The sequence below is a fragment of the Danio rerio genome, chromosome 10 (assembly GCF_052040795.2).
Source record: "Danio rerio strain M-AB ecotype USA chromosome 10, GRCz13ab, whole genome shotgun sequence".
In the NCBI taxonomy this organism is placed as follows: domain Eukaryota; kingdom Metazoa; phylum Chordata; class Actinopteri; order Cypriniformes; family Danionidae; genus Danio; species Danio rerio.
This window is the reverse complement of record NC_141030.1, coordinates 42,783,637-42,811,123: the sequence shown is the minus strand read 5'-3', so window position 1 is coordinate 42,811,123 and position 27,487 is coordinate 42,783,637. Positions and strand designations below refer to the sequence as shown.

The following is a 27,487-nucleotide window of genomic DNA, read 5'->3' as shown; positions in this document are numbered from 1 at the left end:
CTTTCTCCTTATGATCATTTTCCTCCTGATCTTCCTCTTTATGCTACTCCACCTCTTCCTCCTGCTCTTCCTTTTCATTACCTGTTTCTTCCTGCTATTCCTCCTTATGCAACTCATCCTTTTCCTCCTGCTCTTCCTCTTAACCACCTAATTTTCCTCCTAGTCATCACCTGGCTCTTTCTCTTTATGCTACTCCTCTTCCTCCTGCTCTTCCTCTTCATTTTTCTTTTCCTCCTGCTCTTCCTCTTTATGCTTCTCCTCCTCATCCTCCTTTTCCTCCTGCTCTTCCTCTTTATGCTGCTCTTCTTCCCCCTTTTCCTTCTGCTTTTCCTCCCTATGCTACTCCTCTTCCTCTTTCTCCATTTTCATCCTGCTCTTCCTCCTTATGCTACTCTTCTCCCCCCTTTCCTTCTGCTCTTCCTCCCTATGCTACTCCTCCTCTTCCTCTTTCTCCATTTTCCTCCTGCTCTTCCTCTTTATGCTACTCTTCCTCTTTCTCCCACTTATCCTCCTCCTCCTCCTCTTTGGATGTGGAGAGAGATGGAGGCGCCTGCAGGAAGGCTGCTGCCACTGCTAATGTTGCTAAATATTTGATGAGGAGTCCATGCACTGGCTGTCATTAGTCTTGCTTGGATTATCTCAGCAGGAAAAACAGACCCCGCTTTTTTTTTTTTTTTTTTGCAAAACTCATGTATTTAGCCAGAACTCGCCTGAAGACGGCCAACACGAGCAGCTGCCAGTCATCTGTGCTCATTTTTTCTCAGGTTTGATTAGCTGTTCACCTGTCTCGCATCTCGTTGTCTTTTCCCCACTGTAATGTTTATTCATCAAGCGTGCCGAGCGGAGGAACAGAGGAGCGGGTTTCTGGAACAGTGTGTTTCCTCCTGGAGTTCTGGAGATAAAACTGTAAATCACACCCAAAACTCTGCAGCAGATTCTTTCAGTTGAGTCGTAAATGACACTCTGAAGACAACACCCAGATATATGTGTTCATATTTATATGCAAATTTGCTTCTTTACAAGAATAACAGATTTTGTTTTTTAGATTGTCAGTCGATGCATTGAAAACTGATACATTGGTGTGGAGTCGAAATATACAGAGTGCATACTTGGTCTGTTAATAGGAAAAGTGATAAGAAACCCTTAATAGATTTACATTTGCTCAGGAAGCATCTTAGCAACCACAAAAAAAATAAATAAATAAAAAAAATGAGATACACACACAACTGATGTAGCTGTCAATAGTTGAGGTAATTTTTTTATGTTTCGCAAATTTAGTTAAACATTTATTTATTAATAATGATTAATTACTAGAAGTTTAATTTGGCAACATTAAAATGACAAAATTATAATTTAGTTTAGCCAGGGGGTTCGCGTGATTCAAAAGAACCACTGCTCTAGGTCTGTCATGATAGTCAATGTATTGAGCAATATATGAAAATGAGGGCAGTTAATTTTGGCAGCGCGATATATTGTCAATTTTATATAAAGAAATTTAAGATGATGATAATGATTGGGCTACATAATATAAAAATCTAAGTTTTTTTGTTGAACGCGCTGCATTCTGCTTTCTGTGGAAGGTGAGGCTTATGCAACGTCTCTGCATGCTGCGCACATAAACACAGAGTGTGAGATGCGAACCCACTGACTCGTGTTTAGAAACTACAGTCAGTTAGGATACAAAATTCGGTTGATGGTTTCAAAGTCACAGTATTCAGCTCCAGTGTGGAAACATTTTGGCTTTGAGTCGAATGAGAAAGGAGAGCTCGTTAACTTGAACGAGCCGATATGTCGAATTTGTTTCAACAGTGGCAACGAAAAAAAGGCAACACAACTAATCTTAAATCACACCTAAAACACAACCACCCTACATATTTTTTCAACATGGGAACAACAACCACAGAGGGGTCTTCCAGACAGTTAATGACAGCGTGAAATAGCACACACTCACAGTCATGTGAGTAATACTAAAAAACATGATCTCACGGCAATTCGTAACTTTTTGATTAAGTGGCTAATTCATATGAATTTGTATGATCTCATTCGTACAATTTAGTACGATTTGCTTAACCCCCAATGACGGTTGGGTTTAGCGGTGGGTTTTAGTGCCATGCCTCCTTTTAAAAATTGTATGACTAAACTCGAATTACAAACAAATTATTCAAATTGCTGAACGAATTAGCTGCTAAACTGGCAAAACGTAAATCAGCTATGTTTCCTTGTGAGGTCAGTCTGGGTATTCTTGCATATTTTACAAATTAATAAAAAAAAGTAGCCAATTGGTGAGTAATGCCAACATGATCTCACGACAATTCAAAACTTTTTGATTTAGTGGCTAATTCGTATGAATTCGTATGATCTCATTCGTACAATTTAGTTCAATTTGCTTAACCTCCAATGACGGTTGGGTTTAAGGGTGGGTTTTGGTGCCATACCTCCTTTGAAAATTATATGACTAAACTTGAATTACAAACGAATTATTCAAATTGCTAAACGAATTAGCTGCTAATCTGGCAAAACATAAATTAGCTACGTTATCTTGTGAGATCAGTCTAGGTATTCTTGGGTATTTTACAAATGAATAAAAATAGTGGCCATTTTTGTGAGTAATGCCAACATGATCTCACGGCAATTCATAACTTTTTCATTTTGTGACTAGTTCATATGAATTCGTATGATCTCATTGGTACAATTTAATAGGTTTTGCTTAACCCCCAATGACGGTTGGTTTAGGGGTGGGTTTTGGTGCCATACCTTCATTTAAAAATAGTATGACTGAACTCGAATTACGAATGAATGACTCAAATTCTTATTTTTGGGCATTTTTCAAATTAATTAAAAGGTTGGTGACCAAATGCTTTTCCATAACCTGCCAGTGTTTACTCTCATTTGGCACCTGGCAAGTGTCAATATATTTCTCAGACTTATTTAAATAGAAGTTAGCTTTCAGCTACTGCAATTAACAATTAGTTAGCATTCCTTTTGGCTTTTTAGCTGAGTTTGATCATGAGTCAAAGACGTTTCACTGCCAATACTCCTTATTCAACCATAGGCAATTAGCAACTAAACATGAACATTCATTAGCACTTCTCAACTGCATTTAATACCAATGCTATGTAACAAATGAAGCTTATGCATGCAAAAATAAGTTGAGATCTGTTCCAGCAGCGCGATGCATCATTTGTGGGATCATCAGCGTGTTGCTTTCACACATTCATCAGTTCGGTATTTACATCCCGCAGCGTTTTCTGGTAGTGAGGCGCTCCGATAAAAGCCACCGTTTGAGCTCCCATCCTCCAGCCTGGTTCCTACATTCACTCGAGCATCTGTTAGCCTTCAAATATGACGCATTGGATCCCATTTTTTTCCCTCTTTAGCCGTCTGTGTCCTAGTTGTGTGTTTCTCCCTTAAATTCTTAATAGATGTTGAGAACGGCATGGAAGCCTTTCCAAGATCTCGAGCTGCCAAATGAATCAGAAATAGCTCTCCAAATGGCTTCCAAAAAACAAAAAAAAACAAAAAAAAACAGTATTTTTTGCATCATTTTGGGATTTGGGAGAGGTGCAAAATTTGGTGCTTCTTCTGAGTGTGAATCTTAGGGTGTTTAATTTGCATTATATATGTTACTGGCAATGTGTGAAATCTCTGTATTGTATAGAATGCCTTGGAAATGTATAGAATGCCTGATGGTTTTAGGCAAAGTATAAAATGTCAGTTTTTTGTAAAGATTTTGCACACTTTTCCTTGGCATTTTTTACTATTCCTTGGCATTATATAGAATGGCAATATCATTTAGCACAACAAAAACCTTAATTGATCATTACGTATTTTATAGTGGAAGGAATACGAAATAAAATATAATGTTCTCACCGGAAAAACAATGACAGCAGAACTGAGATTGAAGTATTTGTTACAGTTTAAGAGTTCACACTTAGCTGATGATTGATAATAAAGCGTGTTTGGCAGGGAGAGAACCCTAAGCTAAGAATATCATCGAGCCCAGGGCTTCCTCTCGTTTGAAGGGCTAGAGGGGAGTTCGAGCTCAGGTTGGTCTCGAGAACTCCCCTGCTTGTGAACGTGTTAAGAATAGCTGAGAGATATAGCTGGCTAAGAGTTTGTCTTATGATGCCACTTTGGATAAATCATTTACTTATAATGTTTCAAGAATTCACACTTAGCTGATGATTGATTATAAAGCTTGTTTGGCATGCTGTCCCGGGAGAGCTCATAAGATCCTCGAGCTCGGGGCTCCCTCCTGTTGCAAGGCGAGAGGGATGTTTGAGTTCAGGTAGATCTCGAGAACTCCTTGCTGTAGAGGCTAATGAACAGATAGTGATTGCTCTTAAGATATAACTACTTACTAGGAGCATGTCTATGGTGCCGATTTGGATTAGTCATTTAACTTAAGTTGCATGTTTTTGAATGGTGGGAGGAAACTGGGGAACCTGGGGAAACCCACGTGAGCACAAGGAGAACGTGTAAACTCCACACAGAAATGTTGGCTGGCTTGGTAAGGACTAGAACCAGTGATGTTCTTGCTGTGAGGCAACAGTGCTAACCACTGGGCCACAATGCCACCCATCTAGGAAAGGAGGAGGAGTAGGGGTGGAAGGGGGGATTCTTCAAAACGAATATGGCTGTTATATGGAACTTAGGGTTTTTAAAGTGGCTTTGGAATCGTCTGATTGGTGAATCATAAATTTGATAATGCAGGACCAGCTGCAAGCAATCATAAGCACGTGATCCTCTCGAAATTAGTTTATAAATAAACTTTACATGTCTTTGAACGGTGAGAAAACCCAGGAAAACCCACGTGAGCATAGGGAGAGCATGCAAACTCCACACAGAAATGCCAACTGGCCTGGTAAGTGTTTGAACCTGTGGCGTTCTTGCTGTGAGGCAACAGTGCTAACCACATCTGACTTCCTGCTTTGCTACTGTTCGGATATCTCTGCCTACTGCTCCGCTCTTTGCACTCTTGCTTTTTATATTTCATACTCTAATTTTAACTTGAGCCTATCAGCACAGTGCTCAAACAACACAGCTTGAAGATCAACATCGAATCTACAAACCTTCTGAAATATAACTTTATTAACAAGAGTGAAATTATTGACTAAACAATCCTCCTGCTACCAGCTGCGCACATTTTTGCTGTGTGTAGGGTTTGAAATGCATTTCAGTTAATTGGGGAATCGGGCCATCGAAGCGAGCATAAATAAATGAGGTTGCTCATTAGCATAGCGGTGATGAACATTCAGACTGTAAGTTCAGTTGGCGCCGTGTGGCAGTGCCAAACATTAGACTGAAGGCCACTGCTGTGCTGAGCTCAGGCAGTCTCAAGTTAAATTCACTGCAAAGCCTGGATCTGCAATGCATCTGTAGAAGCCAGAAAGCCCTGGATGCATTGCGATACCCGAGTCATGCTTGACAGAAGATTTATAAAGCGTTATTTATGTTATCGTCCATCCAACTGGAAAAACACTTTCATTTCCTCTCAACACGCATTGAAGCGTCAGCTCTTTTGTCACAGTGTTTGAAGCACGTCATGATTTTGCCCAGTATGATGTGATCTTGGATTAACATCTATGTTGATCCTGGAACATCATTTCTGTTAGAAATTGTAATCCAAACCTATTCCCTAACCCTAAACCCAACCATAACTGTAAATTTTTCCCAAAATTAGAGGGGAATAATGGTTGGATAACAATCATGTAGAAGTGCATAAACCTAACCGTAAGCCTAAACTTAAAATGAATGGTAAACATATCCCTTAATCCTAAATTCGAATGCTGTTCAATGATCAACATATGCTAACAGATGTTAATCCAGGGACATGTCCTACATGGTGAATGTTTGAAACGGTTAGATCATACAATCATGTGCAAGATTTTTCGTTTCTTGTCCAAATAACTAAAAATTCTTAAAGCAGTAAGCAAGGGGTGAGCAAAAAAATCCTTTGTCTCAATTAGTTTTGACATATTATTTTGGATAACAAGACCATTGATTTTTCTTATCTAGAAACTCAAAATTAACGTCAAAGGTAGCTTTATTGTCAATTCAACCACATGTACAGGATATACAGAGAATCAAAATTGTGTTGCTCTCAGACCCTAGGGGCTCTATTTTAACAGTCTTGGTGCAAAGTCCAAAGCGCAGGGCGCAAAAGCATTCAAGGCATGTCTGAATCCACTTTTGCTATTTTAAGGACGGAAAAATCTACTTCGCGCTGCAGTGCATGGTCTAACAGGGCTGAGCTTATTCTCTTATTGAGTTATAGGTGTGTTTTGAGGGTAAACCAATCAGAGTCTCATCTCCCTTTCCCTTTAAGAGTCAGTTGTGTCGTGCCATAGCGCATTTGCTATTTGCATGGCGGACTTTGTAAGGGAAAAAACTAAATGCTTCACTAGTAAGAAAACAGGTACACAGAGCATCTACAGCGCGAGAATGAGAGATGAGCCTCCTCATTATTTACTTTTCACTCTCATGGATAGGGAAACGTGTTGTCCGCACAGACATCCATTAGCCTATACATAATTAATTTCATTTGTTAAGCACAAAGATTTGTTTCAAAACTATTTCTAAATTCAGTTCTAATTTCCAGCAAATGAATAAATGAACAATAATAACGAAGTGTGTTTAAAAACCTGAGTCCAAATACACATGCTGTGCCCCATATGGTCCAAAACCTGACAGGTGGGCAAATCTAAGCTTGTTTTTAATAAAACAAATATAAATATGCATATAATAAATAATACTGCTAATAATAATAACATTATACAAAAGCAAGTTGTCATGAATAAACTGAAAAAGTCCCCTGAGATTAAGAAGGCATGGGGGCAGTGGTTTTTATATTTATGTAGAAAATAATCATATTTGTAATATTTAATCCTTTTTAATCTAATCCTTTAATTATTTTTCATTTCTAAAGATATTTGCGTATTGCTGTACATTCTGTGTGTATTAAGCAATGTTTAAGTTAGGTGCACAACTGACGCGCTCTGCACTGGCCTCTAGAACTCCTCTTAGCTGGTCTATTGAACAGTCTATTTTAGATCCTCAAAATAGCAACGCGCCAGCAATGTGCCTCAACACACTCCTTTTTTTTAGATCACTTTATTAGGTACACCTTACTAGTACCAGTACATTTTGCCTTCAGAACTGCCTTAATCCTTCATGGCATAGATTTAACAAGCTACTGGAAATATTCCTCAGAGATTTTGGTCCATGTTGCCTTTCTATCAAGGAACCAGTCTGGCCATTCTCCTCTGACCTCTGGCATCAACAAACATTTGCGACCACAGAACTGCCGCTCACTGGATATTTTCTCTTTATCTCTGTAAACCCCAGAGATGGTTGTGCATGAAAATCCCAGTAGATCAGCAGTTTCTGAAATACTCAAACCAGCCCGTCTGGCACTAACAACTATGCAACGTTCAAAGTTACTTAAATCACCTTTCGTCCCCATTCTGATACTGCAGCAGATCGTCTTGATCATGTCTACATGCATTGAGGTGCTGCCATTTGATTGGCTTATTAGAAATTGACGAGCAGTTGGACAGGTGTACCTAATAAAGTGGGTGGTGAGTGTTCCGTATTTACTTTTCCCCAGCTCAACATGCTAATAAGAGGATGTCTATTAATCATCAGAGGTCTTTATACCACCATTCGTTGATCATTACAAAAAAATATGCATTCTTCTGATGATGATTTATTTATTTATTTGCGTGTTTGTTTAATTGTTGCTTTAGCAGGTTTCATCCAACATGCTACTACATTACACATATAATTGGAGAGGATTTCAAATGAACTCCTGCATAAAGATATAATATTAAACACACAATACCTCATCTTAGCAGTCCTGCAACACAAACAACAATCTCAACGACAATCTCAATGACAAAAATTACATTAATGAGAGAATGACTGCAGGAGATAATTAGGTTATGCAAAAACAATGGCTCGTTTTGGAAATGTCGAGCAGAGAGGAGCTGTTTTGGATGAAGCGTTTTCAGCCTCTCTTTCCCTCCGCCATATGCCTCCCCCATATTGTGTGTTCATTATGAACAATGATGAAAACGATGATCGCAGTCATAAACTTCATTAGCTGCAGCGAAGTGCAGATTGGCAATGAAACTCGTGTGTACATCATGGGGCGATTAAACTTTTAAGAGAACAGGATGTTGGCAGTTCCTCCATGGACAAAAGCGCCAGACCCAAAAGGCTGCGGTGGATTAGGAGAACTATATTTAAAAACAGCACAGAGACAGCTTTAAAACAGCCCATATGATGCCGCTTCCATGTTTGTGCACGCATAATATCTGCATAGTAACAAAACTGCAAGTCTCCCACAAAAGAGATTCATTCAGCAGGACAGATCTGCCAAAAACTCCACATTTGATGGCATTCATCCACTACAGATATTAGTTAAATCACTTACTTTATGATTGCTTTAGAGCCGCTGGAAGCTGGCCAATCAGAGCACTCTGGACACACAGGAAGGCGGGGCTTTGTAAAAAAGCAGATGAGATGCAATAATGTGCAGCACTGAACAATAATGTTATTAAAGTACACTCATTAAACAGAATGCCAACATCATTGGCCTCTTTAGCGCCATATTATGCTTTTTTCAGATATTATCTTTAATTATTAAGTTCAAAATTGGTCAGGACGATTTGCTGCAGTTCAAACTAAGCAAATGAATGGGGAGGAAAGGGGATTTAAGTGACTTTAAACGTGGCATGGTTGTTAGTGCCAGACGGGCTGGTCTAAGTATTTCAGAAACTGCTGATCTACTGGGATTTTCATGCACAACCATCTCTAGGGTTACAGAGAATGGTCTTAAATAGAGAAAATATCCAGTGAGCGGCAGTTCTGTGGGCGCTAATGCCTTGTTGATGCCTGAGGTCAGAGGAAAATGGCCAGACTGGTTCCAGCTGATAGAAAGGCAACAGTAACTCAAATAACCACTTGTTACAACTGAGGTCTGCAGAAGAGCATCTCTGAACGCACAACACATCCAACCTTGAGGCAGATGGGCTACAGCAGCGTAAGACCACACCATGTGCCACTCCTCTCAGCTAAGAACAGGAAACTGAGGCTACAATTCACACAGGCTCACCAAAATTGGACAATAGAAGATTGTAAAAACATTGCCTGGTCTGACGATTCCCGATTTCTGCTGCGACATTCGGATGGTAGGGTCAGAATTTGGCATCAACAACATGAAAGCATGAAACCATCCTGCCTTATGTCATCGGTTCAGGCTGGTGGTGGTAGTGTAATGGTGTATGGGATACTTTCTTGGCACGCTTTAGGCCCATTAGTACCAACAAATCTGTAGCGACTGCGTGATGCTATCATGTCAATATGGACCAAAGTCTCAGAGGAATTTTTCCAGTACCTTGTTGAATCTATGCCTGGAAGGATTAAGGCAGTTCTGAAGGCACCTGGGGGTCCAACCCAATACTAGTAAGGCATAGGTCTTAAAGTTGATTCCTGGAGGGCCGCAGCTCTGCACTGTTTTGCTTCAACTCTAGTCAAGCACAGCTGCTCCATCTAATCAAGGTGTTCAAGACTACTATAGAGACTAAAAAGCTGTTGTGAGTTCGAGGTGGTTGGAGCTAAACTGTGCAGAGCTGCGCCTCTCCATGAATTGAGTTTGAGACCATTGTACCTATTAAACTGGCCGGTGAGTGTAGGTTCAACAATAAAACATTTGAAAGGGGGAAAAACTTTCAGTTTAGCATATTAAGCATTTTTTTATTCACTCAACATTCATTTAAATCCAAGGCACTCGAAAAAAATGGCTATAGGGTGTCATGGTGATGGAGTGGGTAGCATGATTACCTAATAGCAAGAAGGTTGCTGGTTCGAGTCCCGGCTGGGTCAGTTGGCATTTCTGTGTGGATTTTGCATGTTCTCCTTGTGTTCTCGTGGGTTTCCTCTGGGTGCTCCGGTTTACCCTACAGGCCAAAGACATGTGCTATAGATAAATAAACTAAATTGGCTATAGTGTATGAGTGCGTGTGAATGCAAGTGTGTATGGGTGTTTCCCTGTGTTGGGTTGCAGCTGGAAGGGCATTCGTTGCATGAAAAATATGCTGGATTGCTGGATAAGTTGGCGGTTCATTCCACTGTGGCGACCCCTGCTTAAAGTGACTAAACTGAAAATGAATGAATGAATGAATGAACATGGCTATTCTATCAGGATAGCAGAGTTAAGGTGTGTCTGGAGTTGGTTTAAACACTATGACTCATCACTATGACTGGTCACTTGACTCAATAGAATGGTTAATTTTGTGTTCAAAGTAATATTTCTGTACTATTTACATATTCTATTGAACACTCAGATGCTCAAGAAACATAATTGACTGACAGATCAACGTTTGTTTGTTTATTTGTTTCTCCTGGAGCCCAGTGTATGACTCCACATTTAATGGCATTAGCTGTGAGACTGTCAGCACAGAGGGATGTGAACGAGCTGATACTGAGTCTTCTTCTGCTCCTCACTTTCCTCACATAAGCAGGATTAGAAACAGAGCGAGGAGATTTCCCTGCTTTTACCCCATTCCAAGCAGAAACCGAGCCCTGCTTTTTAGACCTCCAGCAAAATCTGTATGAAAACGAACAATTTTGGAGCAGATATAAAATCCCCTTGCATAAACTAAAGGGGTAGTTCACCCAAAAATGTAATTTCTGCCGTCATATTTGCATTCCTACTTGCTAAAATTCTTCAAAATATCTTATTTTGTGTTCAGTAGAAAAAAGAAATGCATAAAGGTTTAAAACCACACAATAAATGATGAGGTTATTTACATTTTTGGGTGAACTATCCCTTTAATTCATCTTGACATTTGTACATATTTTGTTTAAAACACTGTTAAACTCTGTCCTGGAACAACCCTCAACTTACTGGTAATGTTACAACTTCATATTTTGGAAAATTGCCATAAGTCATTTTTTTTGGTATTTTGTTTTTTTAAAAACGCTTGTTGTCACACATGATCTCTTCATGTTAATTTACTGGTAACTTTCAGAAAACAATCTGTATGTGTGAAAAATTCAGCTGTTTTCACACAGTAATTCCAGTAAATTGCCATAAAATTACCAAAAAGGCTTTATCAGTTAATTAAAATCTAAAAAAAGGCGCAAACATTCCCTCAATTTAAATGTTACAACTTTTTATTTCAGAAAATTGCCAAAACTAATTTTCCATTATTTTGTTTTTAAAAGAGGCATATTCACACAGGATCTCTTCATGGTAATTAACTGGTCATTTTTCAGAAAAGTTGATCTCCTTTCACACAGTAATTCCAGTAAAATTACCAGAAAGTATTTACCAGTAAATTAAATTTGCACATGGGGCTCTAGTTTAACAATTTAGTTAAAAAGTCTAAAGCGCATAGCGCAAATGCATTAAGGGTGTCCAAATCCACTTTTGCTATTTTAAGTATGGAAAATTACAGTCTTGCGCTTGGTCTAACAGGGTTGTGCTTATTCTTTTTTGAGCATAACATGCATTAAAATAATCAGAGTCTTTTCTCACATTCACTTTAAGAGTCAGTTGCGTCACACCATGGCACATTTGCTATTTACATGGCAGACTTTGTAAGTGGAAAAACTGAAAACTTCACTAGCGAGAAAACAGATAAACAGAGCATCTGCAGCTAGGACAAAGAATAAGCCTCCTCCATTCGACCTCTTCTCTTTACTTTTACTACTTCACTTTCGTGGATAATGATTGAAGACATCCATTAGCCTACATATTTAATTTAGTTTGTTAAGCGAAAAGATTTGTTTCAAAACTATTTCTAAATTCAGTTTTAATTTCCAGAAAATGAATAAATGAATAATAATAATGAAGTGTGATCAAAAAACGGAGTTATATCCAAACACACGTCCTGTTCTTATGCTCTATATGGTGATGTAGATGTTTCCAAAACCCAACAGGTGGACAAAACTAAGCTTGTTTTTATTAAAACAAATGTAAATATGCATATAGTACATAATACTTACATTCAGTGCTTAACTTGAAAATTGCAAGGTTTCGGAACAGAATGGATATGGCATGTTACCCGAGGTGGGACAGATGTCGCGGACGAAAGTGAAGACCAAGGGGCTGGTGGGGTGATTTTGGTGTGTCCCTGATGAAAGTGAAGAGGGTTGGGGAGTCGCGGAAGAAAGTGAAGAATGGGGCGGGAGGGGGATCGGTAAAATGAGGTACTGGATCAGATTTCTGAGGTGGCGGATCCGGATCTGGCTTTTTCCGGAACTTCCGGAGCTTCAGGAGTGGAATACAGCCAAAATAACAAACAAAACAGGGCTCTGTCTGGGAGTAAAGCCTCTTAATAAACTACAAGAAAACAATGATGAAAATCAACAACAAAACTACACTGACTCCCTGACTGACCTCAAAACAGGAGGAAAAGTCCAAAAAAAAAGGAATGGCCGTCCACCTCCTTACTGCTTCCTGGGGAAAAAAGCAAAAGAAAGAAATCAAAGTTTAAACTGTGGTACTGCTCTTAGCTACAACAGAGAACAATTACCAATCATACACAATTTAGATCTTACATCAGAACAGTTCAACAGTTCTCAACAGCTTTAATTTAACTGAAACCCAGCTAGTGCTCTGGAGAAAGGTTCCTCTCTAGCTCCTTTCTCAAGATCAAAGTGTTTGGCCTGTGTTTTTATCCCCTCTCACGTCTCCATGGTAAGTGAACACAGCTGTGGGAAGCAATCAGCAACCTGCTTGAAACTCAGGGGAGGAGTCAAGGCAACAAAAGAAGACGGGAAAAAGACATAAGACTCAATATAAACAAAATAACTTTAAACAATACGTCTCTCAACGTAACAGCTGTCATTTGTGTTCTTAAGGATTCTATACCAGTGTTGGCGACCCAGGGGTTTCACGGACTGTACCAAAATGCTAAAGACCGGGAAGGGGGGAATGGTTGAAATTACGAGAGTTTTCCAGGAGAAGTAACAAAATGGGAGGGTAGCGGGAGATGGGTCTGAAAAACAGGAGACTCCTGAGAAGAGTTTAGCTCTTTTCACACAATAATACCAGAAAATTGCCATAAAACAAAGACATGCAACAAGGGTGTGTTGTAGTGTTGTAACACATGTTTGCTAACACTTCATTAACAAAGTGTGGATTTACTTCATGGTAATTTCCCGGAAAAATGTGTGAAAAGTGACAGAAATCTGTAAGATTTGCTTAAAAATCGCTTTCATTTGTGTTCTTAAAGGTTTGGAATAACATAACTGCGACTAAATGATGAAATTCCTATTAAATCACTTGAAACGCCTGAAAGTCTTTTCCACAACTTTCTGCTATTTTCCACCTCGCATTTAAGTCCTCAAGCTTTTATCGTTGTGAGTTCTCTGCGCCGTATGACATTTGAAAAGACTGTAATTTATGCAGCAGTGCCCTTCACCATCCGCAGAACAGCCACAAACTGTACGCCACAGCATCCAGAAACAACACTTCTTCTTCTCCATCAACTCCATTGTAATGCAATGCAATGCAATAAGAGAGCGCTTCATATCAGAGGCGACTCCGGAAACGTGAAGCGGGAGAAGAATTGTGCATGCAAATTTCCACACGTTTATCAGAGCCTGTAAGACAAAGATAGAAGTGAACGCGGGAGGATTGATTGAGGTGGAAGGAGACAGAAACTAATATGATTAAACTGTGTGTGTGTGTGTAAGTGTGTAAGTGTGTGTGTGTGTGTAAAATAATCCTTCTGCACATGCTTTCCACTGTATTCAGATCCATAATGAATGGCATCAGCGGAAACACACACACACACGCACACACAAACACAAAAGCTTCCGCATCAAAGCTCTCCTAAAGTGTTTGAAATGCATTGTACACACCGAGTTATTAATTCAGGAATTGACTGATTAAACGGTGATCGGCTAATGAGACAGAAAACAGACATCCCCGCTGTGTCTTCGGCCAGTGTGTTGTTGTTGTGATGCTTCTGAAGGAATGCACAGATGTTATTAATTTCGAGTCTATTTTTGTTTGTTTGTTTGCAGAGACAAGAATCCGGATCCGCTGGAAGCATCAAACCCTCAGGTGGACAAGGTATAATTCAGCACTCCGTCCTGTTCATTATCTGGATATAAACATAAGATGACAGAATGTGCTGCAAGTGTGCATTTGTTTCACTTCTCGTTCTGTTACATAGTGCGATTGATATTGGTAGAGGATGCAATATTATTTTTGGATGTTTGAAGTGTAGAGTAGTACAGTGATGATTCAATTATGGTTTAGTTTTTAGTTATGTTCAACATTAAAGGGATAGTTCACGCACAAATTTACGTACAAATGAATCAAGTGCTTCCAAACCAGTTTATTTCTGCTGAACTTAAATGTAGATACTTTGAAGAATGATCCCAGCTAGCATTTTTTTGTTTTTGAAATATGTCTAATAGGCATCACGATGGCGCAGTGTGCAGCATGATCGCCTCATAGCAAGAAGGTTGCTGGTTCTTTTAAGCTAAAAATGTAGCCTACCCAATACACCTATATCACACGTCTTTGGATTTGTGGGGGAAACTGGAGCACCCGGAGGTAACCCACACCAACATGGGGAGAACATGCAAACTCCACACAGAAATGCCAATTGAAACAGCCGGGGCTCAAACCAGCAACCTTCTTGCTGTGAGGTGATTGTGCTACCCACTGCGCCCTCGTGCTGCCCCAATCAGATGAATTCCAATACATAAATAGCCAGATTTCCTTACCTTAGTCATCTTTGTCTTGAAGAATCCCCCAATCATCCCCTACTCATTCCTCTCTTTCTTAAATAAATACTAGGGTTGGGTATCGTTTGGGGTTATTTCGATACCGGTGCTAAATCGATACTTTTAAAACGATACCGGTGCCATAACGGTGCCTGAACTGATACTTTTAAGCCACAAAATTATGGTGGATGACTCTAGAAAAATCTCTTATTTGACTAAATCTTTTAAAAAATAGTTTTATTAAAACAATATAATTAAAGTATCAAGCAAACATCAATTCATATTTTATATATTTGAATTGCATTAATATTTTTCCATACATCCCTCTGCAGTCTTCATAAAGAAGATAATTAAATAACTTGCGCAGAGCGCAAAACGCAGGGCGCAAACGCTTTCAGGGCATGTCAGAACGCATTTTTTGCTAACTAAAGGACGGGAAAATCCGCTTTGCGCCATGGCGCATGGTCTAAAAGGATTGAGTTTATTTTCTTAATGAGTTAAAGGTGTGTTTTGAGAATAAACCAATTAGAGTCTCATCTCCCATTACCTTTAAGAGCCAGCTGCGTCGCGCCATATTAAGCGCATTGCTATTAACATGACGTAAAGTAAGTTCACGCTTTCAAGTTTCGCTTTTGCTCTCGTGGATAGGGAAACCTTACCGCACAGTCATCAATTAGCCTATAAATAATTAATTTAGTTTGTTAAGCGCAAAGATTTGTTTCAAAACTATTTCTAAATTCAGTTCTAATTTCCAGCAAATGAATAAATGATTAATAATAACGAAGTGTGCTCAAAATACTGAGTTATTTCCAAATACACATGCTGTGCCCCATATGGTCTAAAACCTGACAAGTGGACAAATCTAAGCTTGTTTTTATTAAAACAAATATAAATATGAATATAATAAATAATACTGCTAATAATAATAACATTATACAAAAGCAAATTGAATGAACTGAAAAAGCCTCCCTAGATGAAGAAAGTATGACGGCAGTGGTTTTTAAATTCATGTAGGCTAGAAATTAATATGTTTTGTAATATTTTAATCATTTATATATATATATATATATATATATATATATATATATATATATATATATATATATATATATATATATATATATATAGCCTATATATATCCTTATTATATATATCTTTAATATATTATATCTTTTTCATATGTAAAGATATTTGCGTATTGCTCTACATCTTGTGTGTAGTGTGTAAGCCAGGCGCACTTTGCGCCAGACAATAGACCGAGTTTGTTCTGGTCTAATGAACAGACTATGTACAGTTTCTTAAAATAGCAACACGCCAAGACACGCCTGCTTTTTTAGACCAGAACGCCTATGGGTGCACATTTGAGCGCAAATGCATTTGCTATTTAAACAGTGTGGTGCAACACCTCAAAATGACCCTTGCGCCAAGCTGAAAGTAGCAAAAGACTATTGTGCTGCACCTTGCGCCACATTGTGCCGGGTGTATGACAGGGCCCTGAGTCTTTAAATTACTCTTTAATCTGAATAAATGACTATAAAACACTTAAAGGGACTTTGTCTGAATACAACTGTCTTGCAAAATAACAAGTAAAATGTTACTCACTGACTATCGCTATGGGGTAGATAAAAAGTAGATATTAGAAGTGAGTTAGTTAAACTATTATATTTAAAAATGTGTTGTAAATAAATCATGTGTTGAAGACGGAAATCAAAAATGAATGAAGGCAAAACTAAACGAGTTGAACATCAAAATGACTCTAATATGGAAGTGAAAAATACTGTTTGTCTATTAGTAGTGGGAGATTAAGAACAGTGTTACTTTCGTCCCCACAGCAACTCTTGCCTTTTAAACCTGATTTACATTTAAACTGGAAAAACTCAGACATTTAAAACTGAAGGATGTGTTAATGCACAAAGTAACCTGTAGATGGATCATTACTGTGGTGCATGAAATGAGAAACACAACTTGTAATAAGGTAAAAAGAACTGCCACAATAATCTACTTTCTGCACTTAAAAACTGAAATTCGGACCTAACCGAGGGACACGATCCTGAAATCAGCTGATATTTGACAGCTCCATCAAGAGTTGCGTGCTGAATGTGCTGTTATTGCTTGGAAAGCAAATGTTGTTGGAGCTTCAAGAAAATCGACGTGTTACTTTCATCCCACGTTAGTTTCGTCCCCGCTCTCCCCAAAAGTAAATAGTTCAGTATACATGAAGAAAGTGAGTAAACTTTTTGCCTTCAGATTATTACATGAATGAATTTTGCACATGATTACATAAATTAAGTCCACTTAACAGTTGCATGTTACAACAGATTTACTCACTTTTAAAGTACTTCACTGTAAAGTGTGTAAAGTGATTACTTACATAAAGCGAGTAAACTAATTGCCTTAAAACAACAAGTGGTAACTTGTGGCAACAAAATGACTTTACAAAAATAAAGTAAGTATACCCATTGAAACTTGGAACTGTTAAGCTGACTTGATTTTTATAATTATGCTTATTGTACTCACTTTTTTTTAAAGTCAACTAATCCTTTTTTACAGTGTTAGACTGTTTTCAAATAATTACTGCAATTATTACAAAAGTACATATTTGATGCTTCATTAAGTCTATATAAAATCTACAATTATAGCCTGTATTGAATTTAGAAGACACACTGGAGTCTGGATTTTAGTTACTGTCGTTTTGCTAGATACAGAAAAGCTAAAAAAAAATATATATATATATATATATATATTTATTGTGTATTGGAAAAAGTTATTAGTTTTATTAAAAAAAAAAAAAGAAAACGTGAATACAATTTGCATAATAATAAAAATTAAGTCAACTTGACAGTTCCAAGTTACAATGGGTTTTACAATGGAAGTTACAACAAAGTCAACTTGTTTCTTTTAAGGCAATTGGTTTACTCGCTTTAAGTAATCACTTTTTACACTGTTGCTACTTTTAAGGCAATCTGTTACTTTGTAAAAATGTCAGTTACTGTGCAAAAAACAGTGTGTTTTTATTCTTGCATCTTCTGCTTTCATTTAAATGTCATTAATGGCAATGGTTAAGTAATTGTGTTTTGTTGTAGTTCTTTGAGTAAAATGATCAAGATAAATAATTATTATTGGCTACTGTAAAGTGACATTTCAATTAGGCCTAGTTTTATGTTAATGTTAAATAATTGTGGGCTTGATTTTTGATAACTCAGCCTGGAACATCATTTGTGGGTATTATTAAATGAGCCAGGATGAAATATTATGTTTGTGGTGAAAGGTTTAATCCAAAGTTGCTGCTTAATCGGAGGCATTCTGATGTTGTGCTGTTTTTATTAGTTGTCTAATGAAATTACCAAATTAGTCAAATTAAACAAACCATACTATACAGATAGTGTTTTGTGTTCAGTATGCAGCTGAATAACTCATCTTTTATAACTGATTTATTTTATCTTTGCCATGATGACAGTAAATAACATTTGACTAGATATTTTTAAGACACTTCTATACAGCTTAAAGTGACATTTATAGGCTTAAATAGGTTAATTAGGTTAACTAGGCAGGTTAAGTAATGAGGCAAGCTATTGTATATTGATGGTTTGTTTTGTAGATTATCTAAAACAATATAACTTAAAGGGGCTAATAATTCGGTCCTTAAAATGTTTTTTTTTTTTTATTTAAAACTGCTTTTATTTTAGCCGAAATAAAACAAATAAGACTTTCTCCAGAGGAAGAAATATTATCAGACATACTGTGAAAATGGTGACGCAGTGGCGCTGTAGGTAGTGCTGTCGCCTCACAGCAAAAAGGTCACTGGTTCGAGCCTCAGCTGGGTCAGTTGGCGTTTCTGTGTGGAGTTTGCATGTTCTCCCTGCGTTCGCGTGGGTTTCCTCCGGGTGCTCCAGTTTCCCCCACAGTCCAAAGACATGCGGTACAGGTGAATTGGATAGGCTAAATTGTCCGTTGTGTATGAGTGTATATGAGTGTGTATGGATGTTTCCCAGAGATGGGTTGCAGCTGGAAGAACATCAGCTGCGTAAAAACATGCTGGATAATTTGGTGGTTCATTCCGCTGTGGCGACCCCGGATTAATAAAGGGACTAAGCCGAAAAAGAAAATGAATGAATGAATGATTTATTTTCTACAACACCAGACACACAAGAGTTCATTTTTAAACAGATAAACAAAACAGACAGGGACACATTTTTAATGCATTTCTTTATTGTTTTTCTCCCTCTTCCATCATCCCCTCATCCTCCTCCTTTTATTTCTCCTCCTCATCATTCTTCTGCTCATCCTGCTGCTTATTTTCTGCTTTCGATTTCTCTTCTTCACCTTCTCCTCCTCCTCCTCCTCCTCCTTCTCCTCCTCCTCCTCCTTTATCTCCTCTTTCATGTCCATCATCTCCATGTCCTCCTCCTCATTCTTCTTCATCTCCTCTTTCCTCCTGCTCCTTCTCTCCTTCTTCTCCTCTTTCTTCCTAATCCTTCTCCTTTTCCTTTCCTTCTTCTTCCCCTCCTTCTTAATGTTGCCCTCCTCCTCCTCCTTCTCCGTCATCATCTCCTCCATCTTCTCCTCTTTTTTCATTCTCCCTTTCCTTCCATCCTCCTCCTCAATCTTGCCCTCCGCCTCCTTGTCCATCATTGTCTCCTCCGTTTTCTCCTGCTCTTTCTTCCTTCTCCTTCTCCTCTTCTTCTTCATCTCCTCTTTAATCTTGCCCTCCTCCTCCTCTTGTTCTCCACAGGATGAAGTAGTTTTCTTCATTAATATTTCTCCTTGGCTGACATTTATCTCATCTTCCACACAAGGCTCTCTGTGTATCACGGGAGTCACTATGATTTGATGATGCTCAATCGTTGAGTTGCACAGAAAGTCATCTGTTAAAAGAGAAATGAAGTGGTTGCACATTTTACAAAGGGATTTTAACAAGATGTTAAAGTTTACAATTTATTAATAGCAGTATAGACTGATATGTTGATGTAAACATGTTCATTTACCATCAGCGCCTCTGGGTGGAGAGATTGGGAGATCTATTTGCTCTTCCTCCTCCTCTTCATTCTCCAGCTCGATTTCTTTATTAGGGGTGAGGCAGGAGATTGTCAGGTGTTTCCTGCAAGATTTGAGGAATGACGCCAGCCGGCTCTTTTTTCTCTTCCTCTCTTTCACCTCCTCGTCTGTTAAAAGAGAAATGATTGTAGTTGACTCACTTTTCCACAGTCATTTGAAAGGAAATTAACATTTACAGTTTTATAACATCCCTTATGAACAGTTACCATGATTTTACTTCAGATAAAAAAAAAAAATTAAAACATTTAAATATTACAAAACAAAAAAGAAATTAAGAGAAAGGAAATGGTTATTGTAGTAGTTAAACCACGATTATCACAAATACACCATGGTTTCACTACACTATCAGTAGTTTAACTCGGTAATACATTTACTAAGATGAAACAAGAACGAACAATACTCTTACAGCATTTTGTCATTAAGGATTTTTAAAAACAGCACAATCAACAAAGATAATCAGACAAACAAACAAATCATTCACAAATTTAATTATTTTTTAAAATAAAAATTTACTAATTTTAATTTAAAACATTAATAGTTAAAAATAAATAAATACATAAAAATAAAACAGAAGAAACCAGAACTTTCTTAAAATAAAAATAAATAGTTTATGTTGAAAGCATTGGAAAGATTCCTAAAGTCTCCTGATTTTGTCCTGTTTGTGGTTGACGTCATAAATTGTTTTTCCGAAGGAGGAAAGACTGACAACTGAGAAATCCACATGGAAATAGTTGGAAGTTGACAAGTAGACCATTTTTGTGTATACATTTCTTAGCTAGAAATGTAAGAGTTGTAAACAGAGGTTTGAGCTCTGAGTCAAAAAGGTCTTCAGGAATGTCACTCAACAAAAAAAGTGAGGGAAGAAAATAAAACGTAGTCCTATGATCTCCTGGATTGCAGAATCAACCCCTCTCCAAAATGGTTGGATGTTACACAAGACCAAAATACCAAAATGCGCCTCAACTTAAAACTGTGCATTTTTGCACTTAAAACAGAGGTCAGAAAGGCTGGAAATTTAAGCAGACAAACAGGTGTAAAATAAATTCTGTGGAAAAACGTAACATTTTGTTCATGTATGGAAATTGAGGTACATTTTGGAAAAGTCCCATCACAGATCTTAGAAATAAGATAGAATAGAATTTAGAAATAAGACCTTTAAAAGAACTTACTGACAGCCAGTTTGGATAATTTAAAACTAGTTTGGCTTTGCTTTAAAATGCCGAATTTGAAGATATTTTAAAAAGTCCTCAGAGGGATTATTAAACTCTAAGTTGTTCAAATGATTTCACAATTTCAGAGGTAAACAATCCTGAAAAGTCAGACAAACCTTTCTCAAAGCATTTATTAATCACAGTTCTACATTTACTAATGCATTATTAAAGCTTGTGCTTGTTAATATTAGTTAATACACTGAATTTTCTGACAGTACATTGAACTTCTCATGACTGTGTATGGAGCACTGAGAATTATATCTCCTATTATAAAATAAATTAAAAAATCTTAATTTGTGTCCAGAAGATTAGCAAAGGTCTTAGAGGATTTGAACTACTGTACATGAGGGGGAGTAATTAATAACAAATATGCATTTTTTGATAAACTAATTCTTTAAGGTCTGTCAATTATGGGTCTAACAAGAGTCTAGACAGCCCAAAAACTGGACAGAAGGGGGCTTAAATAATCTGAAATCAGGAAAACCCCTGAATAATCAAATTACAGTGTGAATATGACTCACCATGGCCATTTTCAGGCATTTGTTCAAGCTGTGCTGTGTTTTTGCCAGCTTTGAGGAAGGAGGGTATCTTGAAAAATCTCCTTTTCCTCTTTTCCTCCATTCTTGGTTGTTCTTTTGCCAGGTTAAAACTCTGTGCTAGGGTGTGTGAAGCTTTCTCAGTGATGTTTGCAGAGACAATCTCGGTCTTGCACCGTGGATTGCTAAACAGTGAATTACTGTCAATAACAAACAACAAAACCACTTCCACACAACCACAAAACCACAAACGCACTGAGCTTTACTCGATGATGCGGGGCTTTGCATACAGTTCGGAACGCATTCTAAATGATGTGATGCAACTATGCATCATACTGCAACTATGGTAACAGGACATTTCTCTAAAATGTTTTCTTTTAAAAAGAAATGACTGAGGACACATGAACAGGACATAAAAACAAATGTCAGCTGCATAAATCAAGAATCTCTTCATAATAAATAATAAATTCCTTTATAAGAAACAAAAGCTGGTTTATTTGTGAGTTTTAAAAAATAATTAATTAAAATTTGATATATTTGATGACAAAGGACTTGAAATAAAGGTTTTGTGAAACCCAAATCCAATTTTAAATATACAACCCTTCAGAAGTTAGGGTCGGCATTACTTGAATTATTTGACTAATATTATAATTATAACTGATATTAAATAAATAAGATATTATTATTATCGTTATTCTTGTTTTTAGCACCACATAATCCTTTATTTGTCTATCAATTAACTTGTGTAATTAAACAAGTTGAAATAAATTATGCTTTTTTTATTGATTTCAAAACAAAAAAATCATAAATCATAAATCTGAAACACTAATACAAATAGCTTTTTCTGTAATCATCTTCAATTTAAGCCCCATTTATTGTGAATCTGCAATCATTTTTTTTTTTTTTTTTGGCATTTTATTGACAGCTCTGGGGCCTCATGTATCAACAAAAACGCACTAAAACTTTAAGTACTCCAGATTTCACGCTCATATTTGGATTTACTAACGATGAAATGAACGTGAGAATGTGCGTTGGTCCATGCCAACTTCATGTCTGGCGTACGTTCATTCCTTGTGTGTGTTTATTATATTTCCATTGGCGACTCCTAGAGGCAGTTGTTAAATTGCACACTACAAAGAATCTTTGAGCCATGTAATGGCAGCTGTATGGGACAGGATCATCCGCATGTCTAGCAGGTATATAAGGTTAATAAGGCCAATGTAATGGAGCTAGGGTTGGGTATAGTTTTATTTTTTTTTCAATACCGGTGCTAAATCGATACTTTTAAAACAATACCGGTGCCTGAACTGATACTTTTGAGCCACAAATTTATGGTGAATGACTCTAGAAAAATCTTTTATTTGAAAAATCTTTAAAAAATTAATTTTATTAGAACAATATAATTAAAGTTTAAAGTAAACATCAATTTATATTTTATATATTTAAATTACATTAATATATATTTTTTGATCATTTAAATTTAAGATTTGCATTATGAAATTATATTAGCTTACTACAAACCTGTGGAAAGGCTGTCATCAAAATACTGAACTCCTTTTCAGTATTCAGTTCAGGGGCCACTTGTACTTTTTGGGGGGGGGGGGTCACATTTTACCATATTTCACAAAATACTTTAAAAATGATTCAAAGTCACTTTTTATCTATACATCACTTTGCATTCCTTATAAACAGGATAATTAAATAACTTAAACTCAAAATAATCTTCCTCGTTCATTTATTTGACAAGTAACGTTGTACTGGTGTAGGAGAACACATTTCTAACATTAAAGTCCATCAAGGCACATTGCTGCACCTGTAAACTTTAACAGATAGGCCTACAGTTAAAGTCCATTTATTTTGCCCTCCCATTCATTTAAAATAATGTTTCTGAAAATTGTCACAGTGTTTCCTAAAAAAATAATTATTCTGGAGTCATAATAAGTCGTATTTCTTATTGTTTATTTCTTAAATAAAAGCAGTTTTTTCTTTTTAAAAAATAAGGTCAGTATTATTAGCTTCCTTGCGAAATATTTACTGTATATTTTTTGATATACACAACAAATCAAGTTACAAAATTATTTGCCTAGTTATTTCAACTTTCGTAGTTAACTGATTAGATTCTAGAAAGGTCTGTATGTGTGAAAGGGTTATGTGTGCCTTTGATGCCCCCCTTGATGCTTCTTTCTTGTCGCAGCACCAGTGGTAACGAAATTAGGCACCGAAATTCATATGCTGATTTAATCCGGTACATACCGGTTACAAAGGCACCGGTGCTATAACATCACCGAGTTTCGGTACCCAACCCTACTAAATACTGGGGAGCTCTAGAGACTTACCTGAGCTCAGACTACTCTGTCACTTGATGAAACGGGCTTGAGGATCTTCCAAGCTCAGGGCTCTCTCCTGGGAAAGCATGCCAAACTCGCTCTTACTTATCAATCATCAGCTAAGTGTGAACTCTTGAATCATTTTTATTGGATTGAACATAAAACAGTTATGTTGCCCCCCCAAAAAAACCCTTAAGTATTGAGCTGTTTCAACTCATTTTAAATAAGTAGTTTGAACAAGCAGCAAAAATATTTTTTTTGTGTGTGTATTATTGTGTCATGCACTGCAGTGCTGCTCTCAGGAAAGGTCGAACCTGATCAACCGTAAAAAGCAGAAACAAGCAGTGAGAGAAATGCAGCGTCCATTATCGACCAAGCATACACACAATGTGTCGTTTTTACAGACCCATCCAAGAAGGACGTCCCGGCTGAGGACTTCGACATCGACATGGGGGCCCCCGAGACGGAGAAAGCTGCCGTGGCCATCCAGTCGCAGTTCAGAAAGTTCCAGAAGAAGAAGCAGACGGTGAAATCATAACCGTGTTCATCTGCGGCCCCACATTTAGGGCAGGGGGATGCATGTCAGAAAAATGGCTCTGTTCACGGGGCGGGGAATAAAATAATAAATCATGAAATTTCGGTTCCCCACAGCACCAACATTTTTTCAATATAATACTTTTTCCCTTCTGAAATAGCCTGCTTTTGTTATTTTTTTAATAAGTGTGTCTCATTAACGTCAAAGGTGTTTAAATAAGCAAAAACATCCACCTAAAAGTGTGATTGTATTATTGTATTAATTGGCAGCGTGGCTCAAGGAAAACATCATGCTTGACATTAGGATTTGAATGGACTTATTAATCTTTCTGTTTTGTTTTATTGAGTTATTTTTGTCTGTATAGATGAACTGATGTTTGTGGTTTGTCATTATCCTTCTGCCTACGTCAATGTTTTTGTCGGTGTATTATAATATTCCTGATTCCCACCAATCTGTTGGAAATAATTATGTGAGCTGAATAAATATTGGGAAGACCTCAGTGACTGATCTGATTATTTAAACATTGTTTTATCTCTGACGTTCTTTCAAATCTAAAAAATATAGAAAATTGGACTATGGGGGAAAAATTTGGGAAACCCATGCCAATGTAACCAGATAGTAAGTGCTGTGCAGGTAAACCTCACTCCTCTGACCTCTAAAGGTACTCTAGCGACAGACGCTAGAGGCCATGGCCTTTAGCCTCCTTGTTAGAGCAACCGACTCCCATTCGATACCAGCTTGAAGCGGGATGGGTGGAGTAGAGTTACACCAACACAGGGAGAACATGCAAACTCCACACAAAAACCCCTACAAGACTAGCCAGGACTTGAACCAAAGAATTCTTGCTGAGTCAACAATGCTAACCACTACACCACCCTCAACTTGATTTTTTTTAAAGTTAGGCCTTCTGCTCACCAATAATTCATTTATTTCATCAAAGTGGCCAAGTTTGAGCACTTTGCTTTGAAACGACACTTCAGTATGGCGGCCATGATTGTTTTCACTTCAAAATGCACTTTTTTTGAGGGCAATTATATCCCATTTGGAAGCAGAGACCAACTCAAATGCTACCCTTTAGCTCTTCCTCTTACAGCACCCTTTGTTTCAGGGATATCCTAATTCTTTTGTGCTTGGAGGTGTGGGGGTAAAGGAAATGGCCATAAAGCCCTTCAAATAGAGAATTTTCAGGACCATACTACATACTACTAACTCTCCCAAAACCCTTTTCCTGATCTTTCTGATTGAAACGCCTACTTTACTACATTCAATCAGCTTGCAGTAGACAAACAAGCCACACCCACTTTTTTTTTCCTCATTTAATATTTAATTTCGCTGGGAACTGCGTCACAATATGAAAAAAAAAATGGTTGCAGCTTCCGGTTCATTCAGACTTTAAACACTGTTTTCTGAGGATGTAGCTTTATTCAAAATGCTGTAGGTTTGATCGGTGTTTCTCAACCACGTTCCTGGAGAACCGCCAACACTGCATGTTTTGGATGTCTCCTTTACCAGTCAAATCCATTACAGCTGTCTCTGCTAATGAGCTGATGATCTGAATCAGGTGTGATTGGTTAAGGAGACAGGGAAAATGTACTGGTGGTCCTCCAGGAACGTGGTTGAGAAACACTGGGTTATATCATCGATTGGTGACTATTGGTCAATGTAATGAATTCATTCAGGATGCAAGTCCTGGCTTATTGATTGGTAAAGTGATCCAGTCAATTACTTTAATGAATTAACACTCTTCTAAAACGAGAAGACAGAAGCGCATCTCCTCAACACGTCACTAACCTTCTGAATCTCTCCAATCTCCATTATATGGCGCAAACGCTGAGCTCTGTGAGTCCTGTATAGGTGGATTCAGAGAGAAAATCCCCCTCATGGGTCTAATTACGGCGGTTTTTCTGTTTGGAACCACATGCTGGGGTCTGACAGGTTCATTAGGTTTCAGCTGCGTGGAGGAGTTGGCTCTGATGTACCAGTACAGAAAGGAAAACACGGAGGGATTCACACTGATCCAAAAGCTATTGCTCACACTGAGATAAAACGTCTATTAATCTGTATTACACACTAGCAAACTGTAAAATACTCTGTGAAAAAGATGTGAGCAGTCAAACAGCTAGCTTCTGTGCATGGTTTTACAGGTTTAGATATGCCATGTCTATACCTTAGCATTCTCACAAAGACAAACATAGTCGGAGTAGTTATACATTTTATCCTGGATTTCAATGGTGTATAATGGTGTTGAGAGGGGTCTGGATGCAGTTGCAAAGTGAGCTGCATGCATTGCTTTTTTTTATGCCCGATCCTAACCCCACCCCTAATCCTACCCCTCACAGTGACGTCACTAGCTCCATTGAGTGCATTATGTCTGACATTGCAAGTCTGAGATACACTGTAAACCCTAATAAGTTGAGACTACTCAAATGATTTGAGGAAAGTGAATCCCTCAGTTCGTTTGAGTAATGGAAAATCAACAACTCAACTAATTGAGTTGACCAAATGTGGTGTCTTCATTGAATTAACTTAAATGTTGAAGTACAGATAACTTAAAATGAGTAACAGACTAATCTTCCTGAATTTTCAGCTTTTATATTCTTTACTTACTCCCAGGGCCGATTATATCGAAGCTGATATTTAGCCGCACCATTTTGGTGTTTCGTAACAATTTTTACAAGGTGGGTCATTAGCCCAACGCTCAACGCCCAAGAGTACCAGGACATACTCTACAGACAATTTAGCTTTTCCAATTTACCTATAGCGCATGTCTTTAGTTTGGACTTGTTGGGGAAACCGGAGCACCCGGAGGAAACCCACGCCAACACTAGGAGAACATGCAAATTCCACACAGAAATGCCAACTGACCCAGCCAGGACTCGAACCAGCGACCTTCTTGCTGTGAGGCGTCAACGGATTCAGATGGGTTCAGGTAGCGCCTCTTTTCTGCTGCGCTTCAGCAAAATTCAGCATCACAAGAAAAACAACCACCTTGTGTCATATATATCGACCAATCAGCACGATTGCCAAGGCAGAATTTCAAGCACAACCAATCATTTTTAACAGAGACAT

At 37.8% G+C, this 27,487-nt stretch overlaps 2 protein-coding genes across 2 annotated transcripts in view; one reads left to right on the top strand and one right to left on the bottom strand.

Annotated features, from left to right (window-relative positions):
• pcp4a (Purkinje cell protein 4a) overlaps positions 1 to 24,921 on the top strand; it is a 43,045-nt gene extending 18,124 nt beyond the window's left edge. Inside the window, exons 2-3 of the mRNA NM_001166122.3 lie at positions 14,044 to 14,092; positions 24,288 to 24,921. Coding sequence (NP_001159594.1) covers positions 14,044 to 14,092; positions 24,288 to 24,421 — 183 coding nt within the window. The 3' untranslated portion in view covers positions 24,422 to 24,921. The remainder of the gene's footprint in view (positions 1 to 14,043; positions 14,093 to 24,287) is intronic.
• On the bottom strand, positions 18,944 to 21,901 carry LOC137496621 (uncharacterized). The gene is made up of 3 exons (XM_087271516.1): positions 21,542 to 21,901; positions 19,740 to 19,916; positions 18,944 to 19,619 (listed from the first exon to the last, which is right to left on the bottom strand). Exons 1-3 carry the CDS (start codon positions 21,639 to 21,641, stop codon positions 18,985 to 18,987), a joined length of 912 nt encoding a protein of 303 aa, XP_087127642.1. The 5' UTR covers positions 21,642 to 21,901; the 3' UTR covers positions 18,944 to 18,984.
• Positions 24,922 to 27,487: the final 2,566 nt, after the last annotated feature.